Source organism: Macrotis lagotis, chromosome 2 (assembly GCF_037893015.1).
Source record: "Macrotis lagotis isolate mMagLag1 chromosome 2, bilby.v1.9.chrom.fasta, whole genome shotgun sequence".
Classification (NCBI taxonomy): Eukaryota; Metazoa; Chordata; class Mammalia; order Peramelemorphia; family Peramelidae; genus Macrotis; species Macrotis lagotis.
Window position 1 is genome coordinate 199,542,681 of NC_133659.1, and position 20,367 is coordinate 199,563,047.

Genomic DNA, 20,367 nt, shown 5'->3' on the forward strand with positions numbered 1-20,367 from the left:
TTCCTTTGTTGTCAGTCCATTGTTAGGCAATAACATCAGTGTTATGTGGGTCAGCGAAATCTATTGAAGTGTCTACAAATGCCATGATATTGACTGAGTGTCATTCATTTCCAGAGATACCAGTAGCCTCCTCCAATTTGGAAGAGCTGCAAGGACGTGAAGAAGCACAAAGAAAGCTGAAAGAGGTGAAGTCGTCTGAACTATCTGAAGGTCAGTATTTCTTTTTGACTGTTAATCTTTGTACCATATCCCTCAAGATTCTTAGGAGTCTGCACCTTTGAAAGGAAAGGTGTCCTTTGTATTGGCTACTGCAAATGATCCTTGCCATAGCCATATGGTGATTAATGGAAATCATGCTTTGGAAATAACATCCAGACAGTAATACATTATACTGCCTTAGATGCTGAAAAATTCCCTTCTAATGAAGAGCTTTCTATTTGGGGGGCTAACTCAAAGGTATTCTTTGAAGATTTTGTTAGACATCCCACAAAGGAAGGCATGTTACTGTCACCTTATTCCATTGGCCCTGTCCTTTGTGGAAGACATAGATTCCTAGCCACCAGGGATAAAAGCAGCAAGCACGAATATATGCAATGCCACATAGGAGCTCAGGCCTCAAGGGAAGAAGAGAGAGGGCTAACAAAGGCATGAGGTCATTCGAATAGGATAATATTCTGAAGGCATAAATGGAAAGTCTGAGTCTTTTGTAAGAGGAACGTTTCTCAAACTCTGAAGGGAAGAGGCAGATTTCTCATCAATTTTGTTTTCCTTCTGATTTTTCTTTCATTTGTTTTTCTATTGCACCACTTGCAAACTTTTTAAATGTCCATTGTTTACAATTTTAGATTGCATATTCACTCTTGCTTCTCTGTCCACTCTGAGAAGGCAAGCAATTATGTGAAGTCAATATGCTTTTGCAGTCTTGCTATACATTTCTGTGTTAGATGAATTCAGAAAGAACACACCAACCTTTCGAATGAGAGTAGTAAAAAAAAGAAAGATAGGAAGCTTCTATCTGGGCAATCATGCTCCCTTTTTTTCTCCCTTTGCATTGGTTACCATTGTTCGTCACGGGCCCTTTGGAATCCACTTGGATCATTTGGTTGCTGATTATCTCCCAGTCATTCAGAGTTGATCATTCTGCAGAATTGTAGTTACTCTGTAGAATGTTCTGGTTCTGCTGAATAGGTTTTCAGCAATTCATACAAGTCTCTAAGGACTTCATTTTTTCACCTGCCAAAGGTAGAGGATGGATTAAGTGTTCGCTAAAGTTCCATTCTAATTTCAATCCGTTGAAACTTAAAAAATGGAAAAGTATGGAAGAGTGGAATGTCCATCATTTGGAATGTTGGAATCAGAGATTTTGGCCTAGAAATGGACCTTGGAGATAACTGCTTTACCTGGGTGATTCCTCTCCAAGGCCCAGTTTGGGGCAGTCTCTAAGATTTCTTGATAGACTTGTTATTCTGTTGATGATTTGTAAATTCCAAAGTGATCAAATTCTCAAGTTCACAGATTCTTTTGTCCTTCTCTGTACGGCTTTAGCTATGCAATGCAGGTGGTGATTCCTGGGGATGCTTTGGATCTCCCAATTGCCCAGCTGGTCCAATCACAGAAGTACTTCATTCCCCTTACTTCTTCCGACAGAAGTTACAGAAATATTTCCTCTGCTTTGAATCCAATCTTAGGCATCAACAATGAAATTGTATGGGACAGTGCTCTCTATTGAATAGCTGTCAAATCCTGAGAAACTCATTTTGTGAAATTCATTTTATAGAGAGGCCAGGAGCCCCTTTGGATTTGAAGGAGCGACAGCATGAGGAGGCACGAAGAAAGTTGAAAGAAAAAATGCCACCTGAAGTATATGAAGGTCAGAATTTCTTTCCATGGTATAATCTTTGAAGCATCACACAGTTATTGCATACCTGCACCATTGAGAGGTGATCATTTGCCCCTGCTTCTCCTCTTGGTCGTTGTCATAGACCCATGTTGATGAGTGGGAATCCTTCTCAGGACATACATCCAAAGGTCCCTGCCATATGCTTTATAGGAAGGAGAGGATTTGCTTCCATTGAAAGTGTTTCTAATTTTGAGCCTTAATCAAAGGCAGGACTATTGGGCTTGACATTTTGTTTTGAAGTTCCACAATTGAAAGTTTGTAGTTGTGACCTTATCTATTCCAAATGACCTTATGTTTACTCACAGAGGCACAGCCATCAGGGAAAGGATCAGAAAGTCAGACATTGGGCAGTGTGACTTAGAGATCTAAATTTTCCTAGATGAAGAACAAGAGCTAAAGAAGGCAGGAAATCTAAGCAATAAGATAAAGTTCTAAAGGCATAACTAAATGTCTGATCTTCCACTTTAGGTAGAGTAGACACAAAATATTTCTCAATACCAAATTGGATGGGCCAGTTTCTCACAAATAATTTTTGACTCTTCCTGTTCCTTTGATTTTCTTCTCAATTCCATGGAACAAGAACTTTTTAAAGATCCATTTGTGTGTAATATGAGCTCCATGTTCTCTGTTGGATAACTCTCCTTTCTTAGGAGGGAAATAATTAATTATAGATTAACATTTGAAGTCCTGTAATCTATTTCTGTGTCAGGTATACAGGATAGGAATAATCACCCATATCCATCCACCATTTGAACATGACAAGTGAAGTTGGCTCCAATCTGAATTCACTCAGAATTATTTCTTTCTTTGGTATTGCCTAAAATTTTTCCTTTGAGATCATCTCGTGTGATTTTTCTTGCTGAGAAGTAGCCAAGTCATTCACAGTTGATCACTGTACAGAATCACTTTACTGTATAGAATGCTCTCTCTGCTCAATTGACTTTGTAATAGGTCACACAATAGTTCTTAGAATCTCATTTCTTCCCTTTGGAAAGTCATAGTTCAATTGAGATGAACAGGAATGTTCCCTACCAATTGAAATCCATCAATCCTCATCAAGGATCAAGTCTTCAACTGTTGAAATCATGAGTGAATTAAAGTCATTAGGGTCTGGGGATTAGAAATTTAGGGCAAGAAATGGGCTTCAGAGGTAATTGATGTATCTGGAATAATCTTTTCTAAGGCACTATTTGGGGATAAGTCCAGAGTTATCCTAAGTGTTTCTGACTCAGGTAGAGAAGAATCCAGAAAGTCCTCAGATGGTAAATGTAGTCCTCCTGCTATATGGCACCAGATTTTCTATATAAGTTGTATTTGAGGGGATACTGTGTGCCTCCTTGTGGACTAGGGATTCTAATCATGGAGCTGGGCACTACAGAATTGTTGGTGAGAAAAAAGACATAAAATGTTTCCTCTGCTCTTAGTCCATTGTTAGGAAACACTATTGTTGTGTGGGACACCCAAATCTATTGAAGAGCTGACAAATGCCCAGATAGTCATTGAGTGGCATTCCTGTTACAGAGATGCCAAGAGCCCCCTTGGTTTTGGAAGAGCTGCGACAACATGAAGAAGAACAAAGAAAGTTGAAAGAGGCAAAGACATCAGAAGAAACTGAAGGTCAGATTTTTTTTTGCTTGTTTAGGCATTTTACCATATCCTTCAGAGTTCTTAGGATTCTGCACCTATGAAAGGAAGCTACTTCAAATGATGCCTGCTATAGCCAGAAGGGGATTAATGGGAATCATGCTTGGGAAATAACATCCAGACAATACCTTCATTACACACACTCATAAGCTGAATATTCACTTCCAGTGGAAAGCCTTCCCATTTTGAGACTTAGTCAAAAGTAGGTAGGGGGGCTTTGAAGTTTTTGTTGCACATCCCCCAAAGGAAGACATGTTATTGAAACACAATTCCATTGGCCATGTCTTATGGGGAAGATATAGATTCCTAGCCAGCATTGAGGAATGCAACAAGCTCAAATATTTGTACTGTGCTATTGGAACTCAGGCCTCAGGGGAAGGAGACAGAGGACTGACAAAAGCATGAAGTCATTGCAGTAAGATAATGTTCTGAAGGCATTAGTGGAAAGTCTAATACTTTTTGTAAGATGCGCATCTCTCAATTCCTGATGGGAAGAGTCAAATTTCTAATTCATTTGGTTTTCCTCTAGATTTTTCTTTCCTTTCTTTCTCCCTTTCAGGGCAGGTAATATCAGGAAGGTCCATTGTTTACAATTTTAGATTGTTGATTCTCTTTCGCTTCTCTGGTTACACTGAAAAGGCAAGAAATTACATAGAGACTATATGCTTCTGTTGTCTTGCTATACATTTCTGTGTTAGATTGATTGAGACAGCACACAGAGATGTTAAGAATAACAGTAACAGAGGAAGGATGGGAAGCTTCATTCTGATCAATCATGCTGCCTTTTTTCTCCTTTTGTGTTGGTTAGCATTGTTCATTAGGGCCCCTTTGGAATCAACTAGGCTTGCTGAAAATTGATGAGTCATTTGCAGTTGATCATTGTGCAGAATTGAAGTTACTCTGTAGAATGGTCAGAGTCTGGTCTCCTCAATTAGGTTTACTGCAGGGAATGAAAATATCTTAGGACTTCATTTTTTCACCTGACAAAGGCAGATGCTGCATTAGGTGTTCGCTACTGTCCCTTTCTGATTTCAATCCATTGATCGTGAGAAAGGAGAAAGTGTGTAATGCTGGAATGGTAATCTTTGGAGATGTTGGAATCAGATTTAGCTCTCAAAGGGACCTAAGAGGAAACTGGTATGCCTGGGTGAATCCTCTTCACAGGTACTTTTTGGGGTAATCTCTGAGATTCACAGACAGATTAATCCTCCTCTTGATAGTGATCCATAAATTCTAATGTGGTCCAGTTCTCGCGTTCATAAATTCCTTTGTCTTCATCTTATCCCCTTAGCTGTACAATGCAGGTAGTGATTTTTGGGCATGCCTTGGGCATCCCAGTGATTCCGCTTGTCCAATCATGTAAGTAGTCCATTCTCCTTAGGTCTTCAGATGGAAGCAATAGAAATATTTGCTCTGCTGTTAGTCCATTCTTAGGCAATACCAAAGAAGTTGAATAATTGTAAAATCCTGAGAATTTCATTTTGTTCAATTCATATTAAAGAGAGGCCACAAGACCCCTTTGATTGGGAGCAGCCCCAGTAGGCAAAAAGAAGTTGAAGTACAAAAAACCATCAGAAATATCTGAAAGTCAGAATTTTTGTTTTTGACAAATGGTCAAAGGATATGCAAAGGATATGCAAAGGCTATTTACAGGTGAGGAAATCAAAGAGATCCATAGACTTATGAAAAATTTCTCTAAATCACCACTTATTAGAAAAATGCAAATTAAAGCTTCTCTGAGGTATCACCTCACACTTCTCAGACTGGCCCATATGACCAGAAAGGAAAATGTTAAATATTGGAAGGGATATGGGAAATTGGGGACACTAATACATTTTGGTTGAGCTGTGAACTCATCCAACTTATCTGGACACCAATTTGGAATTATGCCCAAAAGGCAACAAAAATGTGCATTCCCTTTGATCCAGCAATACCCCTATTGGGTCTATACTGTGAAGAGATTATGAAAAAGGATAAAAACTTCACTTGTACGAAAATATTCATAGCAGCCCTGTTTGTTGTAGCAAAGAATGGGAAATTAAGTGAATGTCCTTCAACTGGGCTTGACAAACTATGGTATATGTATGTGATGGAACAATCTTGTTCTATTAGAAACCAGGAGGGATGGGAATTCATGGAAGCCTGGAAGGATATCCATGAACTGATGCTGAGTGAGATAGCATAATCAGAAGAATACTGGACATTCTAACAGCAACATGGGGCTGATGATCAACCTTAATGGACGTGCTCATTCCATCAGAGCAACAATGAGACAAAATTTTAGGGTATCTGTGATAGAGAATACCATCTGTATGCAGAGAAATTATTGTGGAATTTTATCAAAGACTACTACCTTTAATTTTGAAGAAAGTTATCGCATCAAGTAATTGTGCTACCTCTTATAGTTTATTTTTCCCTTAAGGATATGATTTCTCTCTCATCACATTCAACTTAGATCAGTGTTCACCATGGAAACAATGTAAAGACTAAAATGGTAAACAATGGACCTTCCAAAGATTACCTGCCCTGCAAGGGAGAAAGAAAGGAGAGAAAAATCTAGGAGAAAACAAAATGGCTGAGAAATCCACCTCTTCCCCTCAGGAACTGAGAGATGTTACTATTCCAAAAGCCTTAGACTTTCCATTTAAGCCTAAGGAACATTATCTTATTTCAATGACTTCATGCTTTTGTAAGTCCTCTGTCTTCTTCCCTTGAGGCCTGAGCTCCTATATCACATTGCATATATTCAAGCTTACTGCTTTCCTCCTCAGTGGTTAAGAATCTATGTCTGCCACAAAGGACATGGCCAAAGAAACAGCGTAAAAGTAAGATGTCTTCGATAGCAAAATGTTCAAAAAAACTTCAAAGCCCAACATGTCCACCTTCGAATAAGTCTCCAAAAGAGACAGCTTTGCAATGGAAGGGAATACTCAGGTTCCAAGAGAATATAATAAAGGTAGTGTTTGGATGTTATTTCCCAAGCAAGATTTCCCTTTATCCCCTTCTGACCATGGCAGGGTTCATTTGAAGTAGCCAGTACAAAGGACTAACTTCCTTTGAAAGGTGCAGATTCCAAAGACTCTAATGGATATGGTACAAAGCCTAAACAGGCAAAAGAAATCCTGACCTTCAGTTACTTCTGACTGTTCTGTCTCTTTCACGTTTCTTGGTTCTTCTTCACGTCTCTGGAGCTCTTCCAAATTGGAGGGGGCTCCTGGCATCTCTGTAATAGGAATGACACTCAATGAAAATCTTGGCATGTGTTTGCTCTTCAATAGATTTGGCTTTTCCTCACTATGTCTATGGTGTTACCTAACAATGGACTAAGAGGTGAGGACACATTTCTATGTCTTCTATCTCACCAAAAAATATGAATGAAGTGCCTGGCTATGATTGGTCAACCAGGACTTAACAATGTGGACTTCCTGGATTCCTCTCTACCAGAGCTGGAACACTTCAAGGATAACTCTGGACTTAACCCCAAATCAGGCCATGGAATAGATTATTCCGGGTTTATCAATTACCTCTCAAGTCCATTTCTTGCCCTAAACCTCTGATCCCCAGACCCTAATGACTTTAATTCCACAGTCCAAAACTTGATTTTTCATGAGCAGAAGAGAATATGCCTGTTCATCTCACCTGAACTATGCCTATCCTCAGACAAGAAATGAACTTCTAAGACAATTGTATGACCTGTTGCAAAGGTAATTGAGCAGCACAGAAAGAGCATTCTATAGAGTAACATCGATTTTTTTCAGTGGATGATTTGGCTACTTTTTAGTAAGAAAGTCGCACGAAATGATACCAAAGGAGAAATCTATACCAAAGAAAGAAATAATGCTGAGTGAATGCAGATTGGAACCAACTTTACTTGTCATGTTCAAATGGTGGGTGGATATGGGCTATGGTTCTTATTCAGTATACCTGACACAGAAATAAATTACGTGAGTGCAACTGTTAGTCTGTAATTAATTGTTTCCCTCCTGGAAAAGGGAACAGGAACTTGCAACACATATTAGATACAAATGAATCTTAAAAAGTTTTCATTCCATGGAATTGAGAATGAAATCAAAGGGAACAGGAAGAGTCAAAGGTTATTAATGCAAAAAAGGACCTGCCCAGTCATGTATTGAGAAATATTTTTTGTCAAGTAAAAGGGTAAGACCAGACATTCATTGATGCCTTTAGAACTTTCTTATTGATGAGATTTCCTGACTTCTTTATGTCTCTTTCTTCATCAAGGAAACTCTGAATCTCTATGTCACTCTGCATAGGGTCTGACTTTCTGCCTCCCCCTTGATGCCTGGGCCTCTGTCTACTCAACAACCCATCTGGAATACACCACATTCAATACCACAAACCTTCAGTTATTGGACTTCAAACCACAATGTCAAGCCCCAACATTCTTGCTTTGATTAAGGATCAAATTTAGAAATTCTTCCAATGAAAGGAAATTCTTTCCTTCCTAGAGAGAGCATAAGGCAAGGGACCGTACCACATTCACTACCACAAAACTTCAGTTATGGGACTTCAAAACACAATGTAAAGCCCCACCACTCTTGCTTTGATTAAGGATCAAATTTAGAAATTCTTCCAATGAAAGGAAATTCTCTCCTTTGAAGAGAGAGCATAAGGCAAGAGACCTTTGGATGAATTTCATGACAAGGTCTCCCCTTCATCTCCCCTTAATAAGCATGTGACTATGGAAAGGATCATGAGGAGAAGCAGGAACAAAGGTTTGCCTCTTTATCATGCAGTTATTCAGTAACTCTCAGAGTGATGCAACAAAGCCTATACCATAAAACGAAATTCTGAGGGGCTGCTAGGTGGCTCAGTGGATAAGTCACTTTGTCAGAAATACTAGTTGTAAAATTTGTTTCCCAATATAGTACATTTCTTTTGATCTTGGCTACAAGTTGTTATGTCTGTTCAAAAGTCTTTAATGTAATGTAATCAAAATTGTCTACTTTGCTTTTAATGATTATCTTTATCTCTTCCTTGATTATGAACTGTTTCCCTTTCCATCGATCTGACAGATAAACTATTCCTTGATCTCCTAGTTTGTTTATAATATTTTTTTTATGCCTAAATCCTGTATCCATTTTGATTTTATCTTGGTATATGGTTTGAAATGTTGGCCTAAACCAAGGTTTCCCAAACTAATTTCCAATTTTTCCCAATAGCTTTTATCAAAGAGAGCATTTTTATCCCAATTGCTGGACTATTTCTTTATCCAGTTGGATATTACTATAATCATTTCCTGATATTGCACCTAATCTCTTCCACTGATCTATCATTCTATTTCTTATCTAATCGTAGAGAGTTGTGACGACTTTGGCCTTATAATATAACAGGTTTCTTTCATGTGATTTTTTAGTGGAAACCAGAAAACCTTAGCACAGTGCCTGTCTTCTCTCCACCAGTTGGACCAGAAGTCTGTTTACCATTTTAGATTGCATATTCTATATTGCTTCTCTGCCCATCCTGAGAAGGCAGGCAATTACGTAGAGACTATTTGCTTTTGTAGTCATGCTATACATTTTTATATAAGATTGATTGAGAAAGTACATACAGCCCTTTATAATTGAAGCATGGAATCTTCAGTCTAGGCAATCACACTCCCTTTTTTCCATTTCTGTTGGATAACATTGTTCATCAGGGGCCCTTTGGAACTGACTAGGATCATTTACTTGCTGAGAATGGCTCAATCATTCTCACTTTATTATTCTGCAGAATTGGAGTTACTCTGTAGAATATTCTGGATATGTTCAATTAGGCTTCTGCAGGAAATGCAAATATCTCAGGATGTCATTTTTTCCCCTTCCAAAGGCAGATTCTGAATAAGTTGGTTGCTATTGTTCCTTTTTGATTTCAATCCATTGTTCCTGAGAAAGGACAAATTGTAACAGACTGGTATGGCAATCTGTTTTGATGTTGGAATCAGATTTAGTTCTAGAAATGGACCTTGGAGAGAATGGGTCTACCTGGGTAATCCTCTCCAAAGACACTATTTGGAGAAATCCCTCAGGTTCACTGACAGATTCATCCTCCTGTTACTAGTGATCTTCACATTCCAATGTAGTCAAGTTCTCAGGTTGACAGATTCCTTTGACCTCATCTCATGGCTTAAGCTGTGCAGTGCAATTAGTGATTTTTGGGCAAGTTTGGGTCCTCCTGCTGGCCCACCTAGTCCAAGAATATAAGAAGTTACTTCCCCTTAGGTGTTCAGATGGAAGCAATATAAATATTTCCTCTGCTGGATAGTTCATTCTTAGGCAATACCAAAGAAATTTTATGGCACAGTGCTCTCTATTGAATAGTGTGAAATGTTGAGAAAGTCAGTGTGGAGTAATATTCCACTCAGAATGAAATCCATTGATCCTCCTCAAAGATCAAGTCTTGCACTGTGGAATTAAAGTCTTTAGGGTCTGGGGATCAGAGATTTAGGGCAAGAAATGTGCTTTAGGGGTCATTGATGAACCCAGAATAATCTTTTCCAAGGCCCTATTTGGTGATAAGTACAGAGTTATCCTTGAAATGTTTCTGGCTCCAGTAGAGAGGAATCTAGAAAGTCCATATTGTTAAGTCCTCAGATGGCAAATGTAGTCCTCCTGCTGTCTGACAACAGACTGCCGGTGTATGTTCTGTTTGGAGGGCATGCTGTGGGGCTCCTGGTTTAACATGATGTCCAGTCATGGAGCCAGTCACTACAGAATTTTTGGAGAAATAGAAGACATAGGAAGTTTTCCTCTGCTCTTAGTCCGTTGTTAGGCAACTCCATAGACATAGTGTGGCACAGCCAAATATATTGAAGAGTAGCCAAATGCCAAGATATTCATTGAGTGTCATTCCAATTACAGAAATTCCAGGAGCCCCCTCAGATTTGAAAGAGGTGAGACTACATGAAGAACAACAAAGGAAGTTGAAAGAGGCAAAGCCATCAAAAGTAACTGAAGGTCAGAATTTCTTTTGCCTCTTTAGGCTTCTTACCATATCCTTCAGAATTCTTAGGAATCTGAACCTATGAAAGGAAGGATGTCCTTCGTACTGGCTACTGCAAATGATCCCTGCCATAGACTGAAGGGGATTAATGGGAAGTATGCTTGGGAAATAACATCCCGGCAGTGCCTTCATTACACACTCTTGGAAGCTGAATATCCATTCTAGTGGAAAGACTTCTCATTTTGAGACTTAGTCAAATGTAGGAAGACATGTTATTGAAACACTATTCTATTGCCTTTGTTTTTTGGGGGAGAAATAGATTCCTAGCCCCCATTGAGGAATGCAGCAAGCTCAAATATTTGCACTGTGCTATTGGAACTCAGGCCTCAGGTGAAGGAGACAGAGGACTGAGAAATGCATGAAGTCATTGCAATAAGATTAGGTTCTGAAGGCATTTATTGGAAAGTCTAATACTTTTTGTAAGAGTCGCATCTTTCAATTACTGATGGGAAGAGTCAAATTTCTAATTCATTTGGTTTTCCTCTAGATTTTTCTTTCCTTTAATTCTCCCTTTCAGGGCAGGTAATATTAGGAAGGTCCATTGTTTACAATTTTAGATTGTTGATTCTCTTTTGCTTCTCTGGTTACACTGAAAAGGCAAGCAATTACATAGAGACTGTAAACTACTGTTTTCTTGCTATACATTTCTGTGTTAGATTGCTTGAGACAGCACACAGAGATGTTAAGAATACCAGTAACAGAAGAAGGATGGGAAGCTTCATTCTGGTCAATCATGCTTCCTTTTTTCTCCTTTTCTGTTGGTTAGCATTGTTCATTTAGGGCCCCTTTGGAATCAACTAGGCTTGCTGAAAATCGATGAGTCATTTGCAGTTGATCATTGTGCAGAATTGAAGTTACTCTGTAGAATGGTCAGGGTCTGGTCTCCTCAATTAGGTTTACTGCAGGGAATGCAAATGTCTTAGTACTTCATTTTTTCACCTGACAAAGGCAGATGCCGCATTAGGTGTTCGCTACTGTCCCTTTCTGATTTCAATCCATTGATCATGAGAAAGGAGAAAGTGTGGAAGACTGGAATGGTAATCTTTGGAGATGTTGGAATCAGATTTAGATCTTGAACTGGACCTAAGAGGAAACTGGTGTGCCTGGGTGAATCCTCTCCACAGGTCCTTTTTTGGGGTAATCTCTGAGATTCACCGACAGATTAATCCTCCTCTTGATAGTGTTCCATAAATTCCAATGTGTTCCAGTTCTCGGGTTCATAAATTCCTTTGTCTTCATCTCATACAGTTAGCTGTACAATGCAGGTAGTGAGTTCTGGGCATGTGTTGGGCCTTCCAGTGATTCAGCTAGTCCAATCATATAAGCAGTCCATTCTCCTTAGGTCTTCAGATGGAAGCAATAGAAATATTTACTCTGTTGTTAGTCAATTCTTAGGAAATACCAAAGAAGTTGAATAGTTTTTAATTCCTGAGAAATTCATTTTGTTCAATTTATATTAAAAAGAGGCCAGGAGATCCCTTGGATTGGGAGCAGCTACTGCAGGCAAAAAGAAAGTTGAAGTAGGAAAAGCCATCAGGAATATCTGAAGGTCAGATTTTTTTTTTAGTTTTTGCAAGACAATGTGGTTAAGTGGCTTGCCCAAGGACACACAGCTAGGTAATTATGAAGTGTCTGAGGGCGGATTTGAACTCTGGTACTCCTGACTTCAGGGCCGGTGCTGTATCCACTGCGCCAACTAGCTGCCCCTCAGAATTTCTTTTTAGGGTATAGGCTTTGTTGCATCACACTGAGAGTTACTGGATAACTGCTTGATAAAGAGGCAAACCTTTGGTCTTGTTTCTCCTCATGATCCTTTATGATAGTCACATGCTGATGCAGGGGAAATGAAGGGGACACCTTGTCATCAAATTCATCCAAAGGTCACTTGCCTTATGCTCTCTCTAGGAAGGAAAGAATTTCCTTTTATTGGAAGAATTTCTAAATTTGATCCTTAATCAAAGCAAGAATGTTGGGGCTTGACATTGTGGTTTGAAGTCCCATAATTGAAGGTTTGTGGTAGTGACTGTGGTGTATTCCAGATGGGCTGTTGAGTAGACAGAGGCCCAGGCATCAAGGGGGAGGCAGAAAGTCAGACCCTATGCAGAGTGACATAGAGATTCAGAGATTCCTTGAGGAAGAAAGAGACATAAAGAAGTCAGGAAATCTCAGCAATAAGAAGGTTCTAAAGGCATCAATGAATGTCTGGTCTTACCCTTTTACTTGACAAGAAATATTTCTCAATACATGATTGGGCAGGTCCTTTCTTTTCATCAATAACTGTTGACTCTTCCTGTTCCCTTTGATTTCATTCTCAATTCCATGGAATGAAAACTTTTTCAGATTCGTTTGTGTCTAATATGTGTTGCATGTTCCCTGTTGAATATTTCCCTTTTCCAGGGGGGGAAACAATTAAGTACAGATTAACAGTAGGAGTCATGTAATTTATTTCTGTGTCAGGTATACTGAATAAGAACCATTGCCCATATCCACCCACCATTTGAACATGACAAGTAAAGTTGGTTCCCATCTGCATTCACTCAGCATTATTTCTTTCTTTGGTAAAGATCTCTCCTTTGGTATCATTTCATGTGACTTTCTTACTAAAAAGTAGTCAAATCATTCACTGAAAAAAATCGATGTTACTCTACAGAATGCTCTCTCTGTGCTGTTCAATTGACTTTGCAACAGGTTATACAATTGGCTTAGAAGTTCATTTCTTGTCTGAGGATAGGGATAGTTCAGGTGAGATGAACAGGCATATTCTCTTCTGCTCATCCAAAATCAAGTTTTGTACTGGGGAATTATTATTAAGTGTATGAGACCAGATTTGAACCCAGGTACTCCTGAGTCCAAGCCCTGTGCTTTATCCACTACGCCACCTAGCTGCCTCTCTTTACCTTTTTTTTTAACCTTTTCATTTTTCTCCTGAGTCTCCTGTTTGATGTCCACATTTTTCATTTAGCTTTGGTCTTTTCATCAGGAAATGTGGGAAGTCTCCCATTTTGTAAAATTTCTATCTTTTCCCCAGGAAGAGAAGGCTCAATTTTGTTGGACAGTGGATTTTTGGTAGCATCCGAAGCTCCCTTGCCCTACAATATATCTCATTCCAGCCCTTCCATCCCTTAATGTTGATGTAGCCAGGTCCTGTGTAATCCTTACTGTGGATCCTTGGTATTTAAATTGTTTGTTTCTAGATCCTTGCAGGAGTTTTTATTTTATTTGATAGTTCTGGAAGTTGGCAATAATATTTCTTAGAGTTTTCATTTTAGGATCCCTATCCAGAGGGGATTGATGTATTTTTTCAATTACTATTTTGCCCTCTAGTCCCATGACATCAGGGCAGTTTTCCATCTCTAATGTTGTAATATTAAATCCAGGTTTTTTTTTCTCTTCATTGTTTTCAGAAAGACCAATAAGTCCTAGGTAGTCTCTCCTTGATCTATTCTTGAGGCCATTGGTTTTGTTGAGAAGGTATTTTACATTTTCTCCTACTTTTTCGATCTTTTGTCTTTGTTTAACAGAATCTTATTGTCTCATGAAGTCATTAGTTTCCACAGATAATTTTCTTTTTTTTTAGAGAAGAATTTTCTTCTTCATTTACGTTTTGCAACTCCTTTTCCAATTTGTCAGTTTTATTTTTGAAGGAGTTTTCCATTTGGCCAAGTGTTGCTTTGAGAGAATTATTTTCTTTTTACATCATTTGCCTAATAGAGGATCTGAGAAAATTATTCTCATTTTGTTGTTTATGTCCCATTTTATTTTCCAAGGATTTGTTTTCTTTTTCTTATATGTTAATTTTTTCTTGCCAAGTATTAGTGTTCCCTTGAGTTTCTTTTCCCAATTTTTCCAGTTGATTTTTAAACTCCTTCCTGATTTCTTTAAAGAAGTTTTTGTGGGCTGGACACCAATTTATATTCTGCTCAGAAGTTCTAGATCTCTCTGGGTTAGAATCTGTGTTTTGAAAGTAATTCTCAATGGACCCTCCTTTTTGCTGGCTTTGCGGGGTTGGTTCTCAGAAGTTTACTTTTGAAAACCCTAGAGGCTTTGTTCACTTGCCTTAGTAATTCTAAGTGGGTTGGCCAGTAGGGGGTGCTGGTTGCTTTCTCTGCAGTGTTTGTGGTCTCGATTTAAGGCCCTCTCCCTAGGGCTAGAGAGAGTGAGGGACAGCAGCACAGTCTGAATTGCCCTTGAATAATGTGGGCTAGGCAGTTATTCTCCCTTTCATCTGAGGGAGCTGTGCTTCAGACACCTGAACCTGAGGGGGTGGAGGGAAGCTATTACTGTTTGTTCTGAGAAGAAAGACCTGCTAAAAGTATGGAGCTCGGGGCCTGAAAGCCCATCTGGTCGATGTCCAGTGGAGCTCCGCAACTCTGTACTGAAACTCACACACTACCCCAGCTGGGACTCACCAGAAATCTGCTCCCCCCCCCCCCCCAGAGAATCCACAGCTCAAGTTGGTTGTTGGGACCCCACTCACCAAAGCTATCATGGCTAAGACTGATCTTCTGGCTTCACCCTGCCCCCATTGGCTCACTGTTCTCCACTCAGTGTTCACCCATGATGCCTTGAGAGAGACCTTTGGGAAGGAGTTCTTCTACGAGCTTCTCTTTCTGGCTTTTGTCAATCAAATTTCTATTAAGAGGTTTCTTTCTTGTGATTTTTGAGTGAAAACCCAGAATACCTTAGCACAGTACCTATCTTCTCTCCACCTCCTTGACCAGAAGTCTGTTTACCATGTTAGATTGTGTATTGTATATCGCTTCTCTGCCCATCCTGAGAAGGCAGACAATTATGTAGAGACTATTCGCTTTCGTAGTCATGCTATACATTTTTGTACAAGATTGATTGAGAACGGACATACAGCCCTTTAGAATGGCAGCCTGAAAGCTTCAATCTAGGCAATCATGTTCTCTTTTTGCTCCATTTCTGTTGGTTAAAATTGTTTTTCAGGGCCCTTTCGAATTGACTAGGATCATTTTCCTATTTTTTTTAGGCTTTTTTTTTTTTTTACAAAGCAGATGGGGTTAAGTGGCTTGCCGAAGGCCACACAGCTAGGTAATTATTCAGTGTCTGAGACTGGATTTGAACCCAGGTACTCCTGACTCCAAGGGCAGTTCTTTATCTACTACGCCAACTAGCCGCCCCAACTAGGATCATTTTCTTGCTGAGAATGGCTCATTCACTGTCACTTTATCATTATGCAGAATTGGAGGTGCTCTGTAGAATGTTCTGGATATGCTCAATTAGGTTTCTTCAGGGAATGCAAATCTCTCAGGATGTCATTTAGTCACCTGCCAAACGCAGATTCTGAATAAGTTGGTTGCTATTGTTCCTTTCTGTTTTCAATCCATCATTCCGGAGAAATGATTAATTGTGAAAGACTTGTATGGCGATCTGTTTTGATGTTGGAATCAGATTTAGTTCTACAAATGGACCTTGGAGAGAATGGGGCTACCTGGGTGACCCTCTCCGAATATCCTATTTGGGGAAATCTCTCAGGTTCACTGACAGATTCATCCTCCTGTTAATAGTGATCTTCACATTCCAATGTAGTCAAGTTCTCAGGTTGACAGATTCCTTTGACCTCATCTCATGGCTTTAGCTGTGCAGTGCAATTAGTGATTTTTGGTCATGTTTTGGTCCTCCTGTTGGCCCAGCTAGTCCAAGAATATAAGAAGTTCATTCCCCTTAGGTGTTCAGATGGAAGCAATATAAATATTTCCTCTGCTGTTAGTTCATTCTTAGGCAACACCAAGGAAATTTTGTGGGGCAGTGCTCTCTATTGAATAGTTGTCAAATGCTGAGAAACTCAGTGTGGAGGAATATTCCACTCAGACTGAAATCCATTGATCCTCCTCAAAGATCAAGTCGTGCACTGTGAAATTAAAGTCTTTAGGGTCCGGGTTTCAGAGATTTAGGGCAAGAAATGGGCTTTAGGGGTCATTGATGAACCCAGAATAATCTTTTCCAAGGCCCTATTTGGTGATAAGTACAGAGTTATCCTTGAAATGTTTCTGGCTCCAGTAGAGAGGAATCTAGGAAGTCCATATTGTTAAGTCCTCAGGGTCTGCTATCTGGCAACAGACTGCTGGTTTATGTCGTGTTTTGATGGGATGCTTTGGGCTTCCTAGTTGAACATGGTTTCCAATCATGGCGCCAGTCACTTCAGAATTTTTGTTGAAATAGAAGACATAGAAAGTTTTCCTCTGCTCTTAGTCCTTTGTTAGGGAACTGCATAGACACTGTGTGGCACCGCCAAATATATTGAAGAGTAGCCAAATGCCAAGATATTCATTGAGTGTCATTCCAATTACAGAAATGCCAAGAGCCCCCGCAGACTTGGAAGAGGTGAGACGACATGAAGAACAAGAAAGGAAGTTGAAAGAGGCAAAGCCATCAGAAGTAACTGAAGGTCAGAATTTCTTTTGCCTGTTTAGGCTTCTTACCATATCCTTCAGAATTCTTAGGAATCTGAACCTATGAAAGGAAGGATGTCCTTCGTACTGGCTACTGCAAATGATCCCTGCCATAGACTGAAGGGGATTAATGGGAAGTATGCTTGGGAAATAACATCCCGGCAGTGCCTTCATTACACACTCTTGGAAGCTGAATATCCATTCTAGTGGAAAGACTTCTCATTTTGAGACTTAGTCAAAGGTAGGTGGGGGGTTTTGAAGATTTTGTTGCACATCCCCCAAAGGAAGACATTATATTGAAACACTATTACATTGGCTTTGTTCCTTGGTGGGGGTATAGAGTCCTAGCCCCCATTGAGGAATGCAGCAAGCTCAAATAGTTGCACTGAGCTGTTGGAACTCAGGCCTCAGGGGAAGGAGACAGAGGACTGACAAAAGCATGAAGTCATTACAACAAGATAATGTTCTGAAGGCATTTAGTGGAAAGTCTAATACTTTTTGTAAGAGGCACATGTCTTAATTCCTGATGGCAAGAGTCAAATTTCTAATTCATTTGGTTTTCCTCTAGATTTTTCTTTCCTTTCTTTCTCCCTTTCAGAGCAGGTAATATTAGGAAGGTCCATTGTTTACAATTTTAGATTGTTGATTCTCTCTTGCTTCTCTGGTTTCACTGAAAAGGAAAGCAATCACATAGAGATTATATGCTTCTGTTGTCTTGCTATACATTTCTGTGTTAGATTGATTGAGACAGCACACAGAGATGTTAAGAATACCAGTAACAGAGGAAGGATGGGAAGCTTCATTCTGGTCAATCATGCTGCCTTTTTTCCTCCTTTTGTGTTGGTTAGCATAGTTCATTAGGGCCCCTTTGGAATACACTAGGCTTGCTGAAAATCGCTGAGTCATTCACACTCGATCATTGTGCAGAATTGAAGTTACTCTGTAGGATGGTCTTGTCTGGTCTCCTCAATTAGGTTTACTGCAGGGAATGCAAATGTCTTAGGACTTCATTTTTTCACCTGACAAAGGCAGATGCTGCATTAGGTGTTCGCTACTGTGCCTTTCTGATTTCAATCCATTGATCTTGAGAAAGGAGAAAATGTGGAAGACTGGAATGGCAATCTTTGGAGATGCTGGAATCAGATTTAGCTCTCGAAAGGGACCTAAGAGAAAACTGGTATGCCTGGGTGAGGTAATCTGTGAGATTCACAGGCAGACTGTGATCCATAAATTCCAATGCGGTCCAGTTCTCGTGTTCATAAATTCCTTTGTCTTCATCTCATATCCTTAGCTGTACAGTGCAGGTAGTGGTTTTTGGGGAAGCCTTGGGCCTCCCAGTGATCCAGGTAATCCAATCATAGAAGTAGTAAATTCCCGTTAGGTCTTCAGATGGAAGCAATAGAAATATGTGCTCTGCTGTTAGTCCATTCTTAAGCAATACCAAAGAAGTTGAATAGTTGTCAAATCCTGAGAAATTCATCTTGTTCAATTCATATTAAAAAGAGGCCAGGAGACCCCTTGAATTGGGAGCAGCCACAGCAGGGAAAAAGAAAGTTGAAAGAGGAAAAGCCATCAGAAATATCTGAAGGTCAGAATTTATTTTTTTTTTAAGTTTTTGCAAGGCAATGTGGTTAAGTGGCTTGCCCAAGGACACACAGCTAGGTAATTATGAAGTGTCTGAGGGCGGATTTGAACTCTGGTACTCCGGAGTTCAGGGCCGGTGCTGTATCCACTGCGCCCACTAGCTGCCCCTCAGAATTTCTTTTTAGGGTATAGGCTTTGTTGCATCACACTGAGAGTTACTGGATAACTGCTTGATAAAGAGGCAAACCTTTGGTCCTGCTTCTCCTCATGATCCTTTACGATAGTCACATGCTGATGCAGGGGAAATGAAGGGGACACCTTGTCATCAAATTCAGCCAAAGGTCACTTGCCTTATGCTCTCTCTAGGAAGGAGAGAATTTCCTTTCATTGGAAGAATTTCTAAATTTGATCCTTAATCAAAGCAAGAATGTTGGGGCTTGACATTGTGGTTTGAAGTCCCATAATTGAAGGTTTGGGGTAGTGACTGTGGTGTATTCCAGATGGGCTGTTGAGTAGACAGAGGCCCAGGCATCAAGGGGGAGGCAGAAAGTCAGACCCTATGCAGAGTGACATAGAGATTCAGAGATTCCTTGAGGAAGAAAGAGACATAAAGAAGTCAGGAAATCTCAGCAATAAGAAGGTTCTAAAGGCATCATTGAATGTCTGGTCTTACCCTTTTACTTGACAAGAAATATTTCTCAATACATTACTGGACAGGTCCTTTTTTTCATCAATAACTGTTGACTCTTCCTGTTCCCTTTGATTTCATTCTCAATTCCATGGAATGAAAACTTTTTCAGATTCGTTTGTGTCTAATATGTGTTGCATGTTCCCTGTTGAATATTTCCCTTTTCCAGGGGGGGAAACCATTAAGTACAGATTAACAGTAGGAGTCATGTAATTTATTTCTGTGTCAGGTATACTGAATAAGAACCATTGCCCATATCCACCCACCATTTGAACATGACAAGTGAAGTTGTTTCCCATCTGCATTCACTCAGCATTATTTCTTTCTTTGGTAAAGATTTCTCCTTTGGTATCATTTCATGTGACTTTCTTACTAAAAAGTAGTCAAATCATTCACTGAAAAAAATCGATGTTACTCTACAGCATGCTCTCCCTGTGCTGTTCAATTGACTTTGCAACAGGTTATACAATTGGCTTAGAAGTTCATTTCTTGTCTGAGGATAGGGATAGTTCAGGTGAGATGAACAGGCATATTCTCTTCTGCTCATCCAAAATCAAGTTTTGGACTGTGGAATTATTATTAAGTGTATGAGACCAGATTTGAACCCAGGTACTCCTGAGTCCAAGCCCTGTGCTTTATCCACTACGCCACCTAGTTGCCTCTCTTTACCTTTTTTTTTTAACCTTTTCATTTTTCTCCTGAGTCTCCTGTTTGATGTCCACATTTTTCATTTAGCTGTGGTCTTTTCATCAGGAAATGTGGGAAGTCTCCCATTTTGTTAAATTTCTATCTTTTCCCCAGGAAGAGAAGGCTCAATTTTGTTGGACAGTGGATTTTTGGTAGCATCCCAAGCTCCCTTGCCCTACAATATATCTCATTCCAGCCCTTCCATCCCTTAATGTTGATGTAGCCAGGTCCTGTGTAATCCTTACTGTGGATCCTTGGTATTTAAATTGTTTGTTTCTAGATCCTTGCAGGAGTTTTTATTTTATTTGATAGTTCTGGAAGTTGGCAATAATATTTCTTAGAGTTTTCATTTTAGGATCCCTATCCAGAGGGGATTGATGTATTTTTTCAATTACTATTTTGCCCTCTAGTCCCATGACATCAGGGCAGGTTTCCATGACTAATGT

At 39.6% G+C, this 20,367-nt stretch overlaps 1 protein-coding gene across 8 annotated transcripts in view; it reads left to right on the plus strand.

Annotated features, from left to right (window-relative positions):
* Positions 1-20,367, plus strand: part of LOC141514006 (uncharacterized) — a 247,533-nt gene that overhangs the window by 192,730 nt on the left and 34,436 nt on the right. For all 8 annotated transcript variants that reach the window (XM_074224410.1, XM_074224416.1, XM_074224414.1 and 5 more), the window contains 3 exons: positions 115-210; positions 10,405-10,500; positions 16,863-16,958. In XM_074224410.1, the coding sequence (XP_074080511.1) occupies positions 115-210; positions 10,405-10,500; positions 16,863-16,958 (288 nt within the window). The remainder of the gene's footprint in view (positions 1-114; positions 211-10,404; positions 10,501-16,862; positions 16,959-20,367) is intronic.